Below are 18,705 nucleotides of genomic sequence, written 5' to 3'. Positions count from 1 at the left end.
TATATAAGTGTAGAACAGGGAGCGAAGAGAATCTGAATCTACTGTATTCCTGATGGATCTAGGTGGCGGAGAAAAAGAAACCTGTTTTCATAATGTGAGAAGTCTGAGGACCAAAGAAATGGAAGAGTCAATGATGATTCCTAAATATCTAAAGCAGGATACAGGAACAATTTGCCTGCCAGGAAGCGTTGGTCAAAGAGGTTGCTGTGTGTGGCCTCCTGCTTTCAGTAGGCCGAGGAGGAGTAAGTGAGTGTGAGGGAATAGGGAGAAAGTGAAGAAATGAAAGGAAGATGCAGAAAGAAGAGAGTGAAGAAATGGAAGGAGGGCAGATGTGGAAAGAGAGATTAGATTTCCATAACTAGTGTAAATAAAATACCTCAAAACTAGGAACTGAGTCTCTTCACATCATAAGTTAGCCGATTCCCTGTGCTGCAGGTCAAAGACATGCTCTATGTATCTTTGCTTTGGTATCAGCGGAGGAGGAGGCAAGCGGTGGGTGGGGGGGGGGGGGGGGTGGGTGTTGAGAGAGAGTTTTACTCAAGGGTGGGAGAGTTTAGTGGTTGGGGCTAATAAAAGAAAGAGAACTTGCTTGGTGGAAGAAGAGGAAGGTGAGGGATGGGGATGTTGAGAGAGTGAGACTGCTACAAATGGAAGGACAGAGGATTGCAATGGATGGAAGAATTCAGAGATTTTAGAATAATGAGGGGAAAAGAAAAGGCAGAATATGTAACTGCTGTAGTGATGAGGGGGAGAGAGAAAGAGAGAATATGATTGCTGGGGATAAAGAATATACACATATAACAGTGACTCTCAGTAGCATGCAAATTTACATCTGCTTCAAAAATGATTATTATATAAATACAATCTCCTCCTCAGCTCTACCCATACTGTGGCCCTAGGAAAGCCTACCACACAGTGCATACGCTTTTTTTTTTTTTTTTGCTGCAGGTTCTTTCAGCTGCACAGTTTTATAAGAGCCACTTCTGTGTATAAATGTTAATGGGAAAAGTAATAAGAAAATATAATTGTTCCTAGTCTCAGATTTTATCAATGCATCTCTTGACTTAGGCCGTTGCTATCAGCTGAGGAAACCTGAACTTGCTGGGTAGGAGCAACTTCTTCCAGATAAGTTCTGGTGAGAGGGATGTACACTGCTGAATATTACTTCCGACCATCTTAGCGCTATCCAGATAGTACTGGGGCAGTACGTGGGCAGAGCAGGAGGTTATAGACTTGCTATTATAGTCAGGGCTGCTTCCTGGATAACTACCCAGATTACTTAGTACAGCAAAAATGCTGCTATCCAGGTAGTGCCATCGACAGCCAGTGTCTGGATGCTGCTGACTACCTGGATTTTTTTTTTTTTTAACCTACAGTGGCCTATGTTTAAAAATAACTGACTGCCATGGGCTCAAAATCAGAAGGGACTGAAAGTTGGGTGCTTGTTTCAGAGCTACTCGGAAATAATCAAAGAAAAAAATAAGCAAAGAAAAAGCGATACAACCTTACTTGTCCAACTGGGGAGACAAGTCTTGTCTTGGTTTTCAACCTTCTATTTCCCTGTCACAAACCGTTCATAAACTCATTTTGATGGTCCCATTGAGAACCAGTTTTTCGCAAATGCAGATGGAAAATGTAATCATCTTGCTTTAGAGTATTACATTGTGCATCAAAGTGCATAAATTCTACCCAAGCAGCACTTGTAGTGCACAGGGACCCAAGGGAAGACCTGTTTGTACCTATTCTCCAATCATCACATATGAATTCCCTTTCTGAAACTGTCACTTGACGCACTTGGCAAGTTAAGATAACTCTTTGAACACAATTGAGCTACTTAGGGGTGTAGTTACCAACATGGGCTACAGGTAAGACATTTTATTTTACCTCTAACTTGTGCTATTTTAACACAGGTCCCATTTTATGCAGTGAGTCCTAGCCTATTAATAACTGGGGTTAACATAAAAATAGCACATCTTAATGGTAGCACACATTGATAACTTCCTCCCTTAATCTCCAAGTGCTTCAGTTTTCCTAACTGCAATTGACTAGTAATAATAGTAACAATGATACTGTTGCATCTCCATTCAGCCCTTTGGAAACATCTAGAAATGTTCCATCCACCCTATAAGTGATGCTTTGCAGATGAAAGATGCCGTGCAAATAACAGTGGTAGAAGTATTAGGGATAATATGATTGTGGGAGGTGATGGTTTCACATAGCACAAAACATCTTCTCGCAAAAGCTAAGTAAATAGTTTTATATGTGAATGTTATGCCTTTAAAAGTGTCCCCTTGCTAATAATAGCTCACCCACATTTCTTTGCAAGTGATCTGAGCAAGAGCCAGGATGCAAGAACAGAGAAGTATAGGGGATAAGGGGGGTAAAGAATAGGTACCACAAAATAAAGAAGATCTTTGTTAATTATTTCTGTCTTTCACATTTGTGTCTGTTTTGTCTTTCAGTTGCAGTGGAACGTGGACAGTGGGAATGTTCTCACAGAGACTGTGACAGTTGCATTTGCATCTTCACCCACTGAAGGTGTGACATGATGTGTTTAATACAATTCCCATGTGTTTTTGATTTATACTGTTCTATTCTTTGGTTTACATTTTTAGCTACCCTTAGAAGAACAATTTAGATATTGAGGTTTTCCTGAATAACAAACTTTGTGAATTGCCACATTTTTAATTGCGAGACACTTTGAAGTTGTCACTACAATACACAGCAATAGTCCTTAATATGACAATACAATAGAAATAATAAGAACATACTTAAAATTTGCAAGAAGACTGAAAGCAAAAAAGACACTCAAGCAAAAAGGAGAGCCAAGCCATTCATTTTATTATAGTCCAAATATCAAATGATAGAAATCAGCTTGTTTTAGTCATTTCTTCTTTGTATCACCACTGAAATCCATTCCTTCCTTTCTCAGTGCATTACCAAAAACACTTCTCCATGCTCTCAATATTTCCTGCTTAAGACTTGAAAACCACTTATTGTTCCATCTGTCTCAGTTACAGTGTTTTCAGTCCGACTTTGGCTCCCGCTACACTTCTGCATACATTTAAAGTGCCTCTGGTTCACCTTCGAGTGCCTTCACATTATATCGCCTTCTTAGCTTTTCTCTCTTATCTCCCCTTAAAGCCCTCCTCAACAACCTCTGTTCATGGAGTAAGCTGCTCTTATGGTGCTGCTCTTCAGACATTACACTTTCTGCCTTGCTGTTCTGTATATGTGAAATTGCCTCCTTGAGTTTGATACATTATATTCCTTCTCTCTGGCCATATTCAAGACCCACCTAAAAGTCCCTCCTTTTGAGGTTGCTTTTACATCTTAAATCCATGCTTACCCCAGTCATATCTTATAAAATTTAACCATTTTCACTGTCTTAATTTAATTTTAAAAATAATTTCCTTGCTTTTGCAAATGGTTAATGTACCTAGGAGTTAAACGGCATCTTCATTTGCTCAGAGCGCTCATTCTTCCATTTCAAATCCCTGAATTTTCTCACGTGGATAGAATAGAATGGTTTTAGTTTTCTTTGTAGGCAGAGTTCAGTTTTCAAACTCTTGCACGTTGCAAACAACTGAAAGAAATTTTGCAGTTTCATATAGATAAATACAGCCTATCTATTTTAATGAATTGCTCATTCCTGTGTTTTAGTATGATGAAATTATGTTCATTCACAAATAGTGAGTTCATTCATACCACCAGATATGTACATTTTACTGAATTACCTATAACAGATGAACGACATAGTTGAATGAAACTTCTCTATGTAGTCTGAAGAACTCTGCCATCATGAGTAGGATGGTCCGCTAAATACAGTAGTTCTTTTCAACAGTCTTCAGTGTTCTAGCTCTGTAATTAATTTAGGCTTTATTATATCTGTTTGGTGATTCAGGAAGCACCCAGGATCAGTCCTTGCTAAAGTGGAATCAAGCCAGACTGGAGAATCTCTGTCTCCAGCTCAGCTGCTGTCTTCACTTTCATCACTTCAGCCCAAGATCTTCGCCCAGCTCCAGGTAGGTAGATAGAAGAACATTCAGCTTGTACAAGCCATAATCTTTTCAGCAGAACCACAAAATCAGTCTTCACATGAGGTCTTGTGAGCTGCTTCTTTCCTTTTATATTATATTTTATATTGAAATTTTTATTTAACAATCCAAGTATCTACTTGTACAGCAAAGTATATATATGACAATGAAATGAAAAAAATGTATTACATTTAATCTCATATCCAGAAGAAATAAATTACTATACTCAAGTTCACTAGAAAAGATGAATTCCAGGACTCAGTACCAAGGAAAAAGATTATATATAACACTAAACAGAAAAAGCTGCTTACACCTAGCTAAATAACAGGAGATAATCTCACTATAGATCAATCTATGCCTGTACAGGAAATGAAGTTCTTCCTTGTCTCTCAATTACCCCTTTAGCAGAAATAAAAGTGGAATGTGTTTCAGATTTTTTTTTAAACATATTTGTAAGATTTATATTTTTGCCACACACTTACAGGCAAATTGCAGAAGAACAAGGCCCCCGTTTGCAAAAACAGCAGGCTGCAATAATAGGAACTTTCTCCTTTTCATGTTTCCCTTGAAACATCTGCGTACATTCTCACTTTATAATTCAAAAATAATTTTTCACGCTGTCTAAAAAAAGAGATGCAAGACCCAGTCTTTATCTAAAACTAGAACAAAAGTCACAAGTAAAGTTGCTGATTGTGCAACTTTAAATTCAGATGTATTCAATAACAGGGAAATATCTAAAGCAGTGTTCTTCAGTTGATGGAGAAGAGCCGAATGCTTGAAGGGCAAAAGAGAATGTGTTGGGAAATGCTCATAACATTTCGGACATCCTCCAATGATATGTGAAGGTGGGCTGGTGGAGATGGATGTCATCAACATACACTGGCATAGCCCCCGTAGTTGGCGCTCTCCTTCAGCTTATTAGAATCCAAAATGGCTTCAGCTAAAAATGAATGAAGACCACTGATGTAAAGGTTCCGCATCCTGAGCTATATCCAAATGTTGAGCAGAATCAGTTCTCCTCTGAGAGGGTAATAGTAAATTTTACTAAAGGTGGAATAGATTCAGAGGGTATATTCAAAATTTCTTTTAAGTATCTAAGGAAACGTTTCTTTAAGAGAAATAGCAGGCAAACGTGGAAAATTCAACACTCCAAATTAAAATTTTTTGGCCATATTTTCCAGAAATTCTGTTCTTGCTTTCAAACATTCATTATCTTTCACCAAGACAGATTCCTGGGCTTTTATAAAAGTAATAGATTTCTTCCAAGTACTCATTTGAACAATATCAATTTCCTTTTTAGAAAACTCTTCTTTCCAAATCTTGTATAGACTTACCATATTAGTATATTGCAAAGTTAAACTGTTACCCAATCTAGAATTGCCTTCCAAATAGCTTCTAATGTAATTGCTTCAGGCTGAGGAAGCTCAAAGGTTTGAGGAAATGCAGAAACAATGGTTGCTGCAGGGCGTGGATCCTTACCCACAAGGCAGGGTAAAAGAGAAGTGCACCTCAGATACAGTCATTTCCGACTGTGGAGTAACTGTAACTGCAAACAAGTTGTGCAACATTGTCTCCTGCAATGAAACCGCTCCTTCAATGGACTGGCACCAAGCCCCCCCCCCCCCCCCCCCCCCCCCCCATGGAGTACTGAGGGCTTCACTCTCGGGAACACTCAATATTCCTGGCAGGTGCTGCATTTCAGGGAGGGACTTCAGTGGAGGATCCCTCTGTTCCAGGTTCAACTTAACGTTCCACCCCTAAGTTCCAGTCAGTCCACTTGTATTGGCTGCCCGCCCCCTCCCAACAGGTCTGCAATGGAGCTGACACCTCCCATACCTAAGTGCTGAACAAAACGATCCATAGTTGCTCCGGAGGGAAAGGTAGGGGGCTCTGAGGCAAAAAAAAAAACCCTCATCTTGTCTTTCCTTTTCATCATTTCAGAAAAAAAAAAAATCAAGGAAATTATTAGGACAGGGATGATGAATAAGACCGAAAATACTATAATGCCTCTGTATCGCTCCATGGTGTGACTGCACCTTGAGTATTTTGTTCAGTTCTAGTCACCGTATCTCAAAAAAAAAAAAGCAGAATTAGAAAAGGTTCAAAGAAGAGCGACCAAAATGATAAAGGGGATGGAACTCCTGTCGTATGAGGAAAGGCTAAAGAGGTTAGGGCTCTTCAGCTTGGAAAACAGACAGGTGAGGGGGAGATATGATTGAGGTCTACAAATCATGAGTGGTGTAGAGTGAGTAGAAGTAAATCGATTTTTTACTCATTCCAAAAGTACAAAGACTAGGGGCCACTTGAGGAAGTTACGTGGAAATACTTTTAAAACAAATAGGAGGAAATATTTTTTCACTCAACAAATAGTTAAGCTCTGGAACTCTTTGCAGGAGGATGTGGAAACAGTGGTTAGCATATCTGGGTATAAAAAGGTTTGGACAGGTTCCCGGAGAAAAGTTCATAGGATGCTATTGAGACAGACATGGGGAAGCAACTGCTTGCCCTGTTATTTGTAGCACCATCCCTTTCCTAATAATTCCTAGCATCCTGTTTGCTTTTTGGCTGCTGCCGCACATTGAGCAGACGATTTCAGTATATTATCTACAATGACACCTAGATCTTTCTTGGTTGCTGACCCCCCAAGTTGGCCCTAGCGTCAGGTAACTATGATTCTGATTATTCTTTCCAATGTGCATCACCTTGCATTTGTCCACATTAAATTTCATCTGCCATTTAGATGCCCAGTCTTCCAATTTCCTAAGGTCTTCCTGCAATATTTCACAGTCCGCATGTGTTTTTAAAACTTTGAATAGTTTTGTGTCATCTGCAGATTTAATCACCTCACTCGTTCTGATTTCGATATCATTTAAATATATGTTAAATTGCACCGGTCCCAGTACTGATCCCTGAAGACTAAACTAGGCCCTTCTGTGCCTTCTAGAGTCTATATGTTAATGTTGTAGGCTGTGGCAGAAAGTTCAAGTTTTAAAGTTTTTAAAACTGTAGGGAAAAGGGTTTTATACTATGGAAAACTAAGCTGTGCTGCAAAGCTAAATTAAATCTCTAAACTAGGGTCTCCTGTGACTATCAGCTCTGTATTCCTTATTTGAACTAGCTAAGCTTTGCTGCAAAACTAAAGTTAAAACTCTATACTGGGGTTTCCTGTGACTATCAGTTCTGCTCTACACTGATGCTATTGTAAACTCTAGAAAAGTCCCTTAACTGTTAGCCTGTGAAACTGTAATAGAGACTTTAAATGCTAAATAACAAAAATAATCCCTAAATTCCTTAAACTGCCTTTGCTAAATAAGTAGAGTAACTTAAAAATAAAAACACTGAGATAACCTATTTAACTCTAAATCTACCTTTCCCAAGTTTAAAAGCAATTTCTCAGCAAATAACGTGCCAGTGAAGATTTGTCTTGCTCTGAAAGTCCTCACTTCTCGACAATAAAGACCACTGAGATAACTTATTAATAAAGAAAGCAAGTGAAAGCCCGGTTCTTGTCTCAAATCTTTAATACATGTGGTGACTGACCATGCATTCACTCTACACTGGGACTAGTTTGCTGCATACCAGTTCATATCTTTTTAACTGTATATAGCCACCCATCTATTTATCCCAAATGAATTTATACTACCCATCTTGTTTCCATCTATATGTCTGCACTTGACCCCTGGCTACATAGTAAAATGTCTCATATTACAGGAACAGCATTACCATCATATATCTATGTTATTCAAATGTTCTAATGTGTGCTTAAGTGTTCCATTACTAGTATGCTGACATCTATAATATCTGTTCATTTAATGTTCTTCCATGCTGTCTTCTATGGTACTGTTTGCATTCTATTGATATGTATCATATTTCTGTTATATGATTGTTCTACAGTGCTGTTAAATGTGTATATTTCTGATACTGTTCCATGTTAGTCCTATTACTAGGTTTCAAGTCACCGTTTCCAAGTTTACCTTATTGATTGTATTTATGCTTATATTTGGTCATTTTACTATTGTTGTGCTTTTAACAAAATTCTAAGTTTTACCTACTGTACCACTTTGAGTGAATCTTTCATAAAGGTGGTTAATAAATCCCAATAAATAAAGGTATGTACATAAGTAATGCCATACTGGGAAAGACCAAGGGTCCATCATCCTGTCCACGACAGCGGCCAATCCAGGCCAAGGGCACCTGGCAAGCTTCCCAAACGTACACACATTCTATACTTTACTTTTTGTCTATTAGATTGTAAGCTCTTTGAGCAGGGACTGTCTTTCTTCTGTGTTTGTACAGCGCTGCGTACACTTTGTAGCGCTCTAGAAATGTTAAATAGTAGTAAATAGTAGTAGTAGTATACATGTTATTCCTGGAATTGTGGATTTTTCCCAAGTCCATTTAGTAGCGGTTTATGGACTTGTCCTTTAGGAAACCGTCCAACCCCTTTTTAAACTCTGCTAAGCTAACCACCTTCACCACTTTCTCCGGCAACGAATTCCAGAGTTTAATTATACGTTGGGTGAAGAAATATTTTCTCCAATTTGTTTTAAATTTACTACACTGTAGTTTCATCGCATGCCCCCTAGTCCTAGTATTTTTGGAAAGCGTGACAGACGCTTCACATCCACCTGTTCCACTCCACTCATTATTTATATACCTCTATCATGTCTCCCCTCAGCCGTCTCTTCTCCAAGCTGAATAGCCCTAGCCTCCTTAATCTTTCTTCATAGGGAAGTCGTCCCATCCCCGCTATCATTTTAATCGCCCTTCGCTGCACCTTTTCCAATTCTACTATATCTTTCTTGAGATGTGGCGACCAGAATTGAACACAATACTCAAGGTGCGGTCGCACCATGGAGCGATACAACGGCATTATAACATCCTCACACCTGTTTTCCATACCTTTCCTATAATACCCAACATTCTATTCGCTTTCCTAGTCGCAGCAGCACACTGAGCAGAAGGTTTCAGCGTATTATCGACGACGACACCCAGATCCCTTTCTTGGTCCGTAGCAGCAGAAGACTGAACTGGCCCATCTAGTCTGCCCAATAATGTGGTGTAGGTTGTGATTGCTACTCCATGCTGACTGCTCCTTATCTCTGAAGCATCAGAATTTTGTTTGACTGCTTTTATCCAAGGATAAGCAGGATATTAAATCCTCACAACATGGGTAATTTTATCTAATGCAGCTGACATAGGAAAGAGCCTTTCCAGCTTAGAAACATTCTGAAACTTTTGAAAAACCCTCCCATGAATGTGCAGCATTAAAGTAATATAGAAATCCCTGTTGGTGATCAATTTCCTCTCTCCTAACAGCTGTACACATTCCCCCAACTTAGTCTTCCCACCCCCCCAACCCTTTTCAGGGCATAAACATTTATAATATTATAAGCATCCTTTCCCACTTATACTTCTGCTAACAGGTTCCCCCTTCTCCTTTATTTCCCACCATCTTCCCAGACACCCAGGGCAGCTCCCTAGAAAAGATTATCTCAATGGCTCTTTTTTTCTGTTACCTCATATTGGAGGTAGACTGAGTGGGCTCCACATTTCCCCCTTCACATCAGTCCCTCATGCTTACGAAGCAGATGAGTTTCCTGCACCAGACACATGTCTGCTCACAACCTCTTCATTTCTTTATACACAAACTGCCTCTTAAAAAGGGAGTTGAGGCTTTTCACATTGAAGAACAACTACTTCAAACTCTTCTTTACCATTCTTTTACTCAATTCCACTTGCTCCAGTACTCCATTCATTCCCATGCACCCCCTCACTCCTCATCCCCAACATCTAGCACCATGTCTGCCTCATTCCTCCAACCCTAGGCAGACAAACCCTTAAGAAGGAAGTTAGCCATCGCTCCTCCGACACTGCCCTTTTGTAACCACCTTCTCCTAGTCCCACAATCCAATTATCCCTCTCACCCGAAATATAGTACACACGCTGAAACCTTCCCTCCACCCCAACACTGCTTTCACTTAAGGAGTCTTTCCTTCTCTGCACACCAGGCCATGTTGCAGGCATTGTCCTTGTCCAACTTGGGTGCCCCCTCAGTCTGCATGCCTATTCATCACCCCTCCAGTTTTCTGAGTGCAGGAACTTTAGTCAGTGTTCATCAGTGTCCGGGTCCCTTCCAACCCTGAACCCTCCCACCAGTCTGGCTCCCTTACCACTTGCCTGTTCATTGCTCACTGCACTGTTGCCTATACCATCTTCCAGTTCTCCGAATACCTGTGGAACCATTTGCTTCCATAAAAAAAACCTCTTTGCCACTTGGGTATTTCCTTTCTTTCTTCCTTGCCCCCCTCCCCTCCAAATCATCTGAGCTTTTTATTCCTGTGTCCTGAAGATCCCTCCTGGCCTTTTTCTGGCTCCATATTCAATACACTTCTAGCACTGCAGTAGAGTTCAGAAGGAAAGGTCCATCCACTATATCATATATTTCCCTTCCCTTTGTCTGCAAACACTTCCACTTCATAGGTCTCTGATTTAGATTCTCCCAGAGAATTCATCTTCACATCCACTCTTTTCTTGACCTTTAAAATCATGGAGTCAGGCCACTATATTCTTGAACTTATTGCATGGGGAGTTGCACTCTATACACTGTCTAACTTGTCCTCCTTTCTCTTCCCTCTCCACCCAAGGATGCTTTTTGCACCACCATTCCACTGTCCGTAAATTCAGCCACTTCCAGGATGCCTTGAAAGCTTTTCCAAATCTTCTGTGTGTTCTGCCTACTCTGCCCACTGCTTCTTGAGCTTCCAAGCTTGTACTCCTTCTCACCATGCTCTCCATGTCTTCCACTTGCCTGCTAATACCCACAGTAGTTTGCTCCATGGTCCTGCTTCCTCTCTCAGAACCACACTCTAACCTGACATTGTCATTCATTCCCGTTCTGCACAGGCATTCAGGCACCCTTTAGCTGCAAATGCTTTCCTCCTTGATTGTTTTTTTGGTGCATTGCTGTCCTCGTTTTGCTCATGTGGCCAGCCACCACCACTGCTCCTTTCTGTTGCTGTGCAGACCCGAGTCTGACATACATGTAATCTTGCAGATCCACCACTTTCTTTCGCACTGAGATAATCACCTGGAAATGTTTCATTTGCTGACCCAGTCAGATGGTGGTCTCTTACTGTTAAAGTGCTCAGGCAGTGCAGAGCCTCTTAGTTAGGCAGCCATCATGGTCGGTGATGTCACTTCTTCTCCATTTTGTTCATCTTTGATTGGTAGAGCAGTTGAGAATTTTGGTCATCTTGCCTTGCTATATTGCATTGTATCTGTACACGTTCGCGTGATTTTAACACTCTGTCCAATAAGTAAAAAATAATCAGACTTGTAAAGGTTTACATATATTTTATGCAAGTACTTTCCTCTCCCTAGTAGGTTTTTGTACCTGGAGCAGTTGAGGGTTAAATGACTTGCTCAGGATCACAAGGAACTGCAGTGGGAATCAAACTCAGGTTCCCAGGTGCTCAGCTCACTGCACTAACCATTAGGCTACTCCTCCACTTTTCATGCTGAAAGGCCTTATTAAGCTTTTAAAGGACTCTTATAAAATTACCACAGGAGTTACATACATAAAAGTATGTCCTGTGACAAGAAGGCACATACTCTATTCAATCTGCATGTAAGTATGTTCATGGGCAGAGTTTTAAGTGCAACACAGGCATAGTCACAATTTATGCACATTTATAAAATATGCACAAACAATGCCTGCTTCCAAGCAGGCATAAATGTCAATGACTTCAATTTAAAAATCAATTATAAAGTTCAACAAAATCACAGAGGAATTGAACACCAATTCACTTTAAGAAAAGAAGGTAGCCAAAAGAACCTAAAACATATCTGGCCTTTTTTTTTTTTTTTTTTTTTGCTGCTTTGCCTCTAGTATTTTATCAAGATACATAGGCTAGAAATAGGTGCCTAGTTGGCCTTTACACATGGGTGACCTATTATAAAATTACCCTCATATTATGTTGCTGATTAGCCAATCACTTTCTTTTCTTGAAGGGATTACAACTGCAGCCAGCATTTACCTCCACAGAAGGAACGACAGCTCTGATCACAATAAATCGCCACTCTTCTCCTTGTCCTGCCAGTCTGCTGGATCCTAGTGAAAATGCTATAACCAACCCATCACTGGTTCTCAATCATACACAGAACCTCTCAACAAGTGCCAGCCTGACTAAGAACAACATTACTGCTTCAGCACCAAGTCAAAACATTGTCAGTATGGGTCACCTGGTAACTGTTAGCAGTGTAGAGGGCACTGGAGGCCTGGAGGGAGGAGTTCATCAGCTTCTGCTGGAAAATGGACAGACCATTCCAATAAGGATTGTAGACCACCACCCAAATCTTGGTAAGTTTTTAACTCTCTTAAACTGTTCTGTTATGGCCTGAGATGGAGGAATAAACTACAAAATGAATCGACTAATAAAAATAATTCTTGCATTCTATTTTAACATTATAAGATGGTTTAGAGGCATTTCTGAAGTGTGGGAAAGCAGATAACTTGAGTGCTTTTGCTGCTCACAACAAAAACAGGAATGCAAAAATAAAACAAACACCTAAACTACTAAAATTCAATTCAAGTGAGGTCTTATATACCGCTAATATCCTCTAAACAGGGTTCAGTGCGGTTTACATATTTAGGCTGAGTACTGCCAGAACAAGGGAAGAAGTGATGTGGCTGGGGAAGTGGAGAATACGGTTGAGAGGCACAGAGCAATGGTAGTGGATTACGCATTAGGTTTGAGGAACATATATTTTAGCATGTTTCTAAAACTGAGGTAATTCTTCTCTGATCTAATTCCAGTGGGTATTGGGATCCTGCCAGGTATTTGTGACCTGGATAGGCCACTTTTGGAAACAGGATGCTGGGCTTGATGGACCTTTGGTCTTTCCTAGTATGGCAATACTTATGTACTTATGGGTAGAGAGTTCCATAAAGAGGTTCCAGTACAGTTGAAGGTTCTCTGGAATTTGGTTCCCTTGTAGGTCTGAGAGGAGATAAGCAGTTGGTCTTTCAGTCTCTTTGAGTGGGCCAGGCTTAGTGATGAAGTTTCAATCAATAGGATTTAAAAAAAAAAAAGTGAAACTATCCTCCCCCAAAAACATGTACAGCTCCATTTTAGAAAGGACGTAAGTCAGAATTGAGACATCCAGGTCAGGACATCTCCAGTTTCAGTAGTAGTTTTGAACATAATCTGCTGACGGAGAGGCTGTCCTAAAATGCAGAGAAATGGATGTTTATATGCTGAGTGCGAGCAGCATAAATATCCGTTTTAAAAAATTAAGTGTATAGAATATCAATTTGTTCAAACCTGGCACATAACTGGTTATGTTGTAAAATGACAAATAACCAGTTATGTTGCTGCAACATTACCAGTTATCTTTGTGATCTTAGAAACCGGTTATTATCCCGACACTCACAGTGACTGGTTTTCTTGTCAATTTGGCATGGGGTGGGGGGAAAACACTACTGGGAATTAAGGGAGCCTCCCCCCCCCCCCCAAATCCCTCCAGTGGCATGCTGTTCAATTGCAGTTGTTCACCAATCCTAAACATGCTTGGTAGCAGGTGTAACTCCTGATGTCGATTTTTTAGGAGACAGACGTTGTGTCACTTTCTGAAATGGGGAATAATCATCTATGAACTTGCCACACCCTTGTCTTGCCCAAAACAGGGCTAGACCACACCCCCTTGCAATTAACATTCACTTGGGTTTGATATGTGCATATCCTGGCTTTATAAATTGTAGACGTTTATGCAAGATAAACGTTTAAGTACCGGTTTATGCACGTATCAAATGCGAATAGGGCTTGTAAAATGAGGGCCTTAATAAACATAAAAATCAAGGAGGAAATGACATCAGCTCTGGAAGATGGACGCATGAATACCTTGATCTGTCGGAGCTGACTGTAAATTGCATATAATCCCGATCCCCTGTGGGTTTTAGTACTACTACTACTATTTAGCATTTCTATAGCGCTACAAAGCATACGCAGCGCTGCACAAACATAGAAGAAAGACAGTCCCTGCTCAAAGAGCTTACAATCTAATAGACAAAAAATAAATAAAGTAAGCAAATCAAATCAATTAATGTGAACGGGAAGGAAGAGAGGAGGGTAGGTGGAGGCGAGTGGTTACGAGTCAAAAGCAATGTTAAAGAGGTGGGCTTTCAGTCTAGATTTAAAGGTGGCCAAGGATGGGGCAAGACGTAGGGGCTCAGGAAGTTTATTCCAGGCGTAGGGTGCAGCGAGACAAAGGCGCGAAGTCTGGAGTTGGCAGTAGTGGAGAAGGGAACAGATAAGAAGGATTTATCCATGGAGCGGAGTGCACGGGAAGGGGTGTAGGGATGGACGAGTGTGGAGAGATACTGGGGAGCAGCAGAGTGAGTACATTTATAGGTTAGTAGAAGAAGTTTGAACAGGATGCGAAAACGGATAGGGAGCCAGTGAAGGGTCTTGAGGAGAGGGGTAGTATGAGTAAAGCGACCCTGGCGGAAGATGAGACGGGCAGCAGAGTTTTGAACCGACTGGAGAGGGGAGAGGTGACTAAGTGGGAGGCCAGCAAGAAGCAGATTGCAGTAGTCTAAACGAGAGGTGACAAGGGTGTGGATGAGGGTTTTGGTAGAGTGCTCGGAAAGAAAGGGGCGGATTTTACGGATGTTGTAAAGAAAGAAACGACAGGTCTTGGCAATCCTCCTCCACTTCACGTCAGCTTTGCGCTGCGATGGCAGCTCGAAAATTACTTGAGAAATATAACTTTGCGGCAGATTCCTGATAATTGTAAGATAACTGTGTTTCAGGATTTGGCTAAAGCTACTCTCCAGTGACGCAGGGAACTCTGGGACGTTACCAAATATTTACAACAGTCTGGACTACCACTGGCTCTACCCATTTGAGCTTTTACTAACTGTTTGGTGGGTCAGTTGCGGAGGGTGCAAACTATTGTGGAAGCCTGGAAACCTCTATCAGATTGGGGATGCAAGGATCTCCCAGCACGTGTGTCGCCAGGCACATCAGCTCCGGAGAAACAAAAACAGAAAGCTACATGGCAGAAAGCCCGCCCTAGTCAGAGTCTCTCAGCGCAGCTGCATTCCACTATGTCAGATGCAACCACCTGAGATTTTTGACTGTTTTTTGGGTCTGCAGATTGCTATAATTGTCATGGGATTTTCTGAGAGGACTTTGAAAGGTGGCCTTTGATAGACCTATGAAATGAATGCATGTATACTGCAGTGTATATGAGTATGGATGGGGATATGGTTATACATGTGAATGGGAAAATTGGATTATGAATGCTGGGGAGGATGATATGTGGAGTATGAAAGGGGTGGAGGGGGGGAGTTAGGGTACTTTTGTTTTGGGTGTCCGCTCTGGCGGTAACGCTCTTCCTCATGGATCTTGCTGGCAAGTGGGGTGATGGTCAGCCTGCATGAGGGATGAGGAGGGTAGGGGGATGGGGGTTAGGGGAGGGGTTGGGTCAGGCAGGGATTCGGGTGGGATCTTGGAATTTTAACGTGCTAAATTTTTCAGGAAAGTGTAGTATTGTTCATCGAGAGTTTCAACGCCTTAAGTGGGATATTCTTGTGCTCCAGGAGACACGTATTCGCAAACAGGATGTCTCCCTACTTCACCATAGAGCTTACAGTGATTGCTATGTTCACTCTGATCCCCGAGAGGGCAAAATGGAAGGACTAGTCATTTATATCTGTAAGGGGGTCCCTTTTATCAAAGAAGCAATATATAGGGATGGTGTAGGCAGATGTTTGGCTGTTAGGGAGCACCTCTCTGGGCAGCAGGTTACTTTCATAAATCTTTATGCACCCAAAACCAGACAGGGAGACTTCTTTGACACCATACAGGATGCACTAATACAGTTTGCACAGGGGGTTGTAGTGCTAGGGGGTGATTTTAACCTCTCCCTTTCCGATTTGGACCACTCTAAGGGAAGCAGTGATTCTAGCTTGGCCCACTTCAAGAAATTACAGCAGTTGACAAGTAGCTTGGATTTACTTGATATTTGGAGACTACAGCACCCTGACAAAGGCCCTTCTCCTTTTTATTCTTATGCGCAATCAACATATACCCGATGGTGCAGCCGCCAATTATGGGGCAGGTTTTGTGATTCTAACATAGAAAGCATATCTATTTCTGAGCATGCTCCTCTGTGGGTGGTTCTGCAGGACCTGGAGGAAGAGCGATACCAAACCTTTTGGAAATTGAATGAAAATATTCTGGGTGATGTAAAGTTTTGCAATGAGATTCGAGAGGTCATTCATAACTATATTCTCCACAATGATACCGGGGTTGTTTTGGATGGAAATCTATAGGATGCCCTTAAGGTTGTAGTGCATGGACATTTATTGAAATTGGGGGCAAGGAGAAAGAGAGCTTAGGGAATTGGAGTTGCGCTCATGCTTGGCACATTTAGAGGGCCTTCATCAGGTAGGGGGCTCTGGGGATGTCTTCCAGCAGTTATCGCAATATCCAATGGAGTTAAATAAATTGCAAGTTGAACGTGTGGAGTTTTTGAGATGGCTGGTACAGCAAAACGTTTTTGAATTTGGAAATAAATCTGGTAGAATACTGGCTCGACACCATCATCATCGACAGTCTGCACAATAATAAAAGTGTCCAGGAGATGTTCTCCATTATTGTGATGGGGATATTTGGGAGCAGTTTGTTTGGTTTTATCAGAAGCTTTACAGTAAAGGTGAGGGATCTGCAGATACTGAGATCCAGGACTACTTGGATGGGCTCTGCTTACCTGGGCTGTCTAATGCAGACTGTGATCAGTTGGAGGCTCCCTATAGAGTAGATGAAATTTTGATGGCTATAAACAGACAAGGGTGGAAAGGCCCCTGGATTAGATGGTTTTTCTGCAAAACTTTTAAGATCTTTGCTGGGGAGATGGGCCGTCTGCTGTTGCGGTTGGGGAATGCTTGCTTTCAGGGTCATTTGTTACCAGGTAGTTTGTATGAAGCAAGGATATCGGTGCTGTTAAAGCCAGAGCGCAACCCTATGCTCTGCGGACCTTACTGCCCTATTTCCCTGTTGAATTTAGACATTAAGATTTTGGCTGACTGCTTGGGATGGATTCTCCCCAAGCTGATACATATGGATCAGTCAGGTTTTGTGGCTTGTAGGCAGGTGGCTGATAATATTCGCCACACACTGAATGTTTTGTGAGCAGCACAAAAGAGAGGAGACCCAGTGGCCTTTCTCAGCACAGACGTTGAAAAAGCATTTGATAGGGTTGAATGGTCCTATCTGTGGCAAGTATTGTTGCCACAGGAGACCTATGGGGTTTGGTCAGGGCTTTTTAGAATGGTTAACGCCTGTATGAGGCTCCTGTAGCGAGACTTAAGATTAATGGGGGATATTCCTCTGTCTTTCCAATTGAGCAGGACATGAAACAAGGGTGCCTGCTTTCTCCCTTGTTGTTTGTTCTGTTTTATAGAACCTCTGGCACAAATAATCCATTTATTAAATGATATTAAGGGAGTACAAGTGGGTGAGGTAGAACATAAATTAGCACTGTTTGCTGACGATATCTTGTTTTATGTGCGGGCACCTAGACTTACTTTACCAGTGCTCTTATGTGAACTAAATGTGTTTGGTAATTGTCTGGTTTTAAGATAAATTATGGTAAATCCGAAATACTGGCCATTACTACTGTGCAACAGGAGAGGGAGCATTTAGATCAGGCCTAGCTTAGTTTTAACTATCTAGGTATCCAGATTCCTTATGATATTTCACAGTTCTTCTCTCTGAATTATATTCCTTTATTTAAGCAAATGCGTAGGGATTTGTCTCGATGGAATGGTAGATGGTTATCTTGGTGGGGTTGGATTACGGCCATCAAAGATGAATGTCTGTTCTTATTTTATTTTATTTTTTTATTTTTGTTACATTTGTACCCCGCGCTTTTCCACTCATGGCAGGCTCAATGCGGCAGGCAATGGAGGGTTAAGTGACTTGCCCAGAGTCTGTTCTTATTCTAGACTTTACCACTGTTGGTGCCTAAGATGGACTTGTTGAGGCTTCAGGTAGAGCTTTCTGGGTTTTTATGGGGAGGCCGTCCATCCCAGTTGAACAGAAAACTGATATGAAGTGCTGTTGAGAGTGGGGGATGTGGAGTTCCAAATATACAGTGGTATTATTGGGCATCGCAGCTGAAGCTCATTTCAGTCTGGAGCCAAGATCCAATACCAGTTGTTACTGCTATGGAACAAACATATTGCGGAGCTATAATCTGGGAGCAGTTCTGTGGGCCTCTCTCTCCTCCAGGGCCTATGGTCGATTATCTGTCAATCCATTTTTCCACCATTTATTACTAATATGGAGCTTTTTTAAACCTATGCTGCAGGGCTCCAGGGGTCTATCTTCCTTTGCTTACGTTAGTTCAGACCCGGGGTTCCCGTTGGGCTTTAGGAAACCAGTTATTGTATGATGGGCTGCCCATGGATTGGTTCGTTTTAGGGATTTCTTGGATGTGGGTGACCTATGCTCATTTGAAGAGCTTAAGGAAAGTTATGATTTTTCTAGTTCAGATGTTTTTACATATCTGCAAGTTAAGTATTATATCACCCAGCAAGGATGGCTGAGAGTTGATCCAGATGACAATGAGCATTTTGAAACTTTATGGGAGTCACTGG

The 18,705-nt window shown here is 41.4% G+C and overlaps 1 protein-coding gene across 2 annotated transcripts in view; it reads left to right on the top strand.

The window, feature by feature from the left end:
- The window catches only part of CARF (calcium responsive transcription factor), a 194,502-nt gene that overhangs the window by 160,933 nt on the left and 14,864 nt on the right, over positions 1-18,705 (top strand). The window contains exons 12-14 of one of the 2 annotated variants that reach the window (XM_030210699.1): positions 2,463-2,538; positions 3,916-4,025; positions 12,051-12,399. In XM_030210699.1, coding sequence (XP_030066559.1) covers positions 2,463-2,538; positions 3,916-4,025; positions 12,051-12,399 — 535 coding nt within the window. Of the gene's footprint in view, positions 1-2,462; positions 2,539-3,904; positions 4,026-12,050; positions 12,400-18,705 lie in introns of those variants that run through there. The other variant, XM_030210698.1, reaches the window with a different exon arrangement.

The sequence above is a fragment of the Microcaecilia unicolor genome, chromosome 7 (assembly GCF_901765095.1).
Source record: "Microcaecilia unicolor chromosome 7, aMicUni1.1, whole genome shotgun sequence".
Classification (NCBI taxonomy): Eukaryota; Metazoa; Chordata; class Amphibia; order Gymnophiona; family Siphonopidae; genus Microcaecilia; species Microcaecilia unicolor.
Note: the sequence above shows the minus strand (reverse complement) of the source record. Positions and strands in the feature narration are given on the sequence as shown.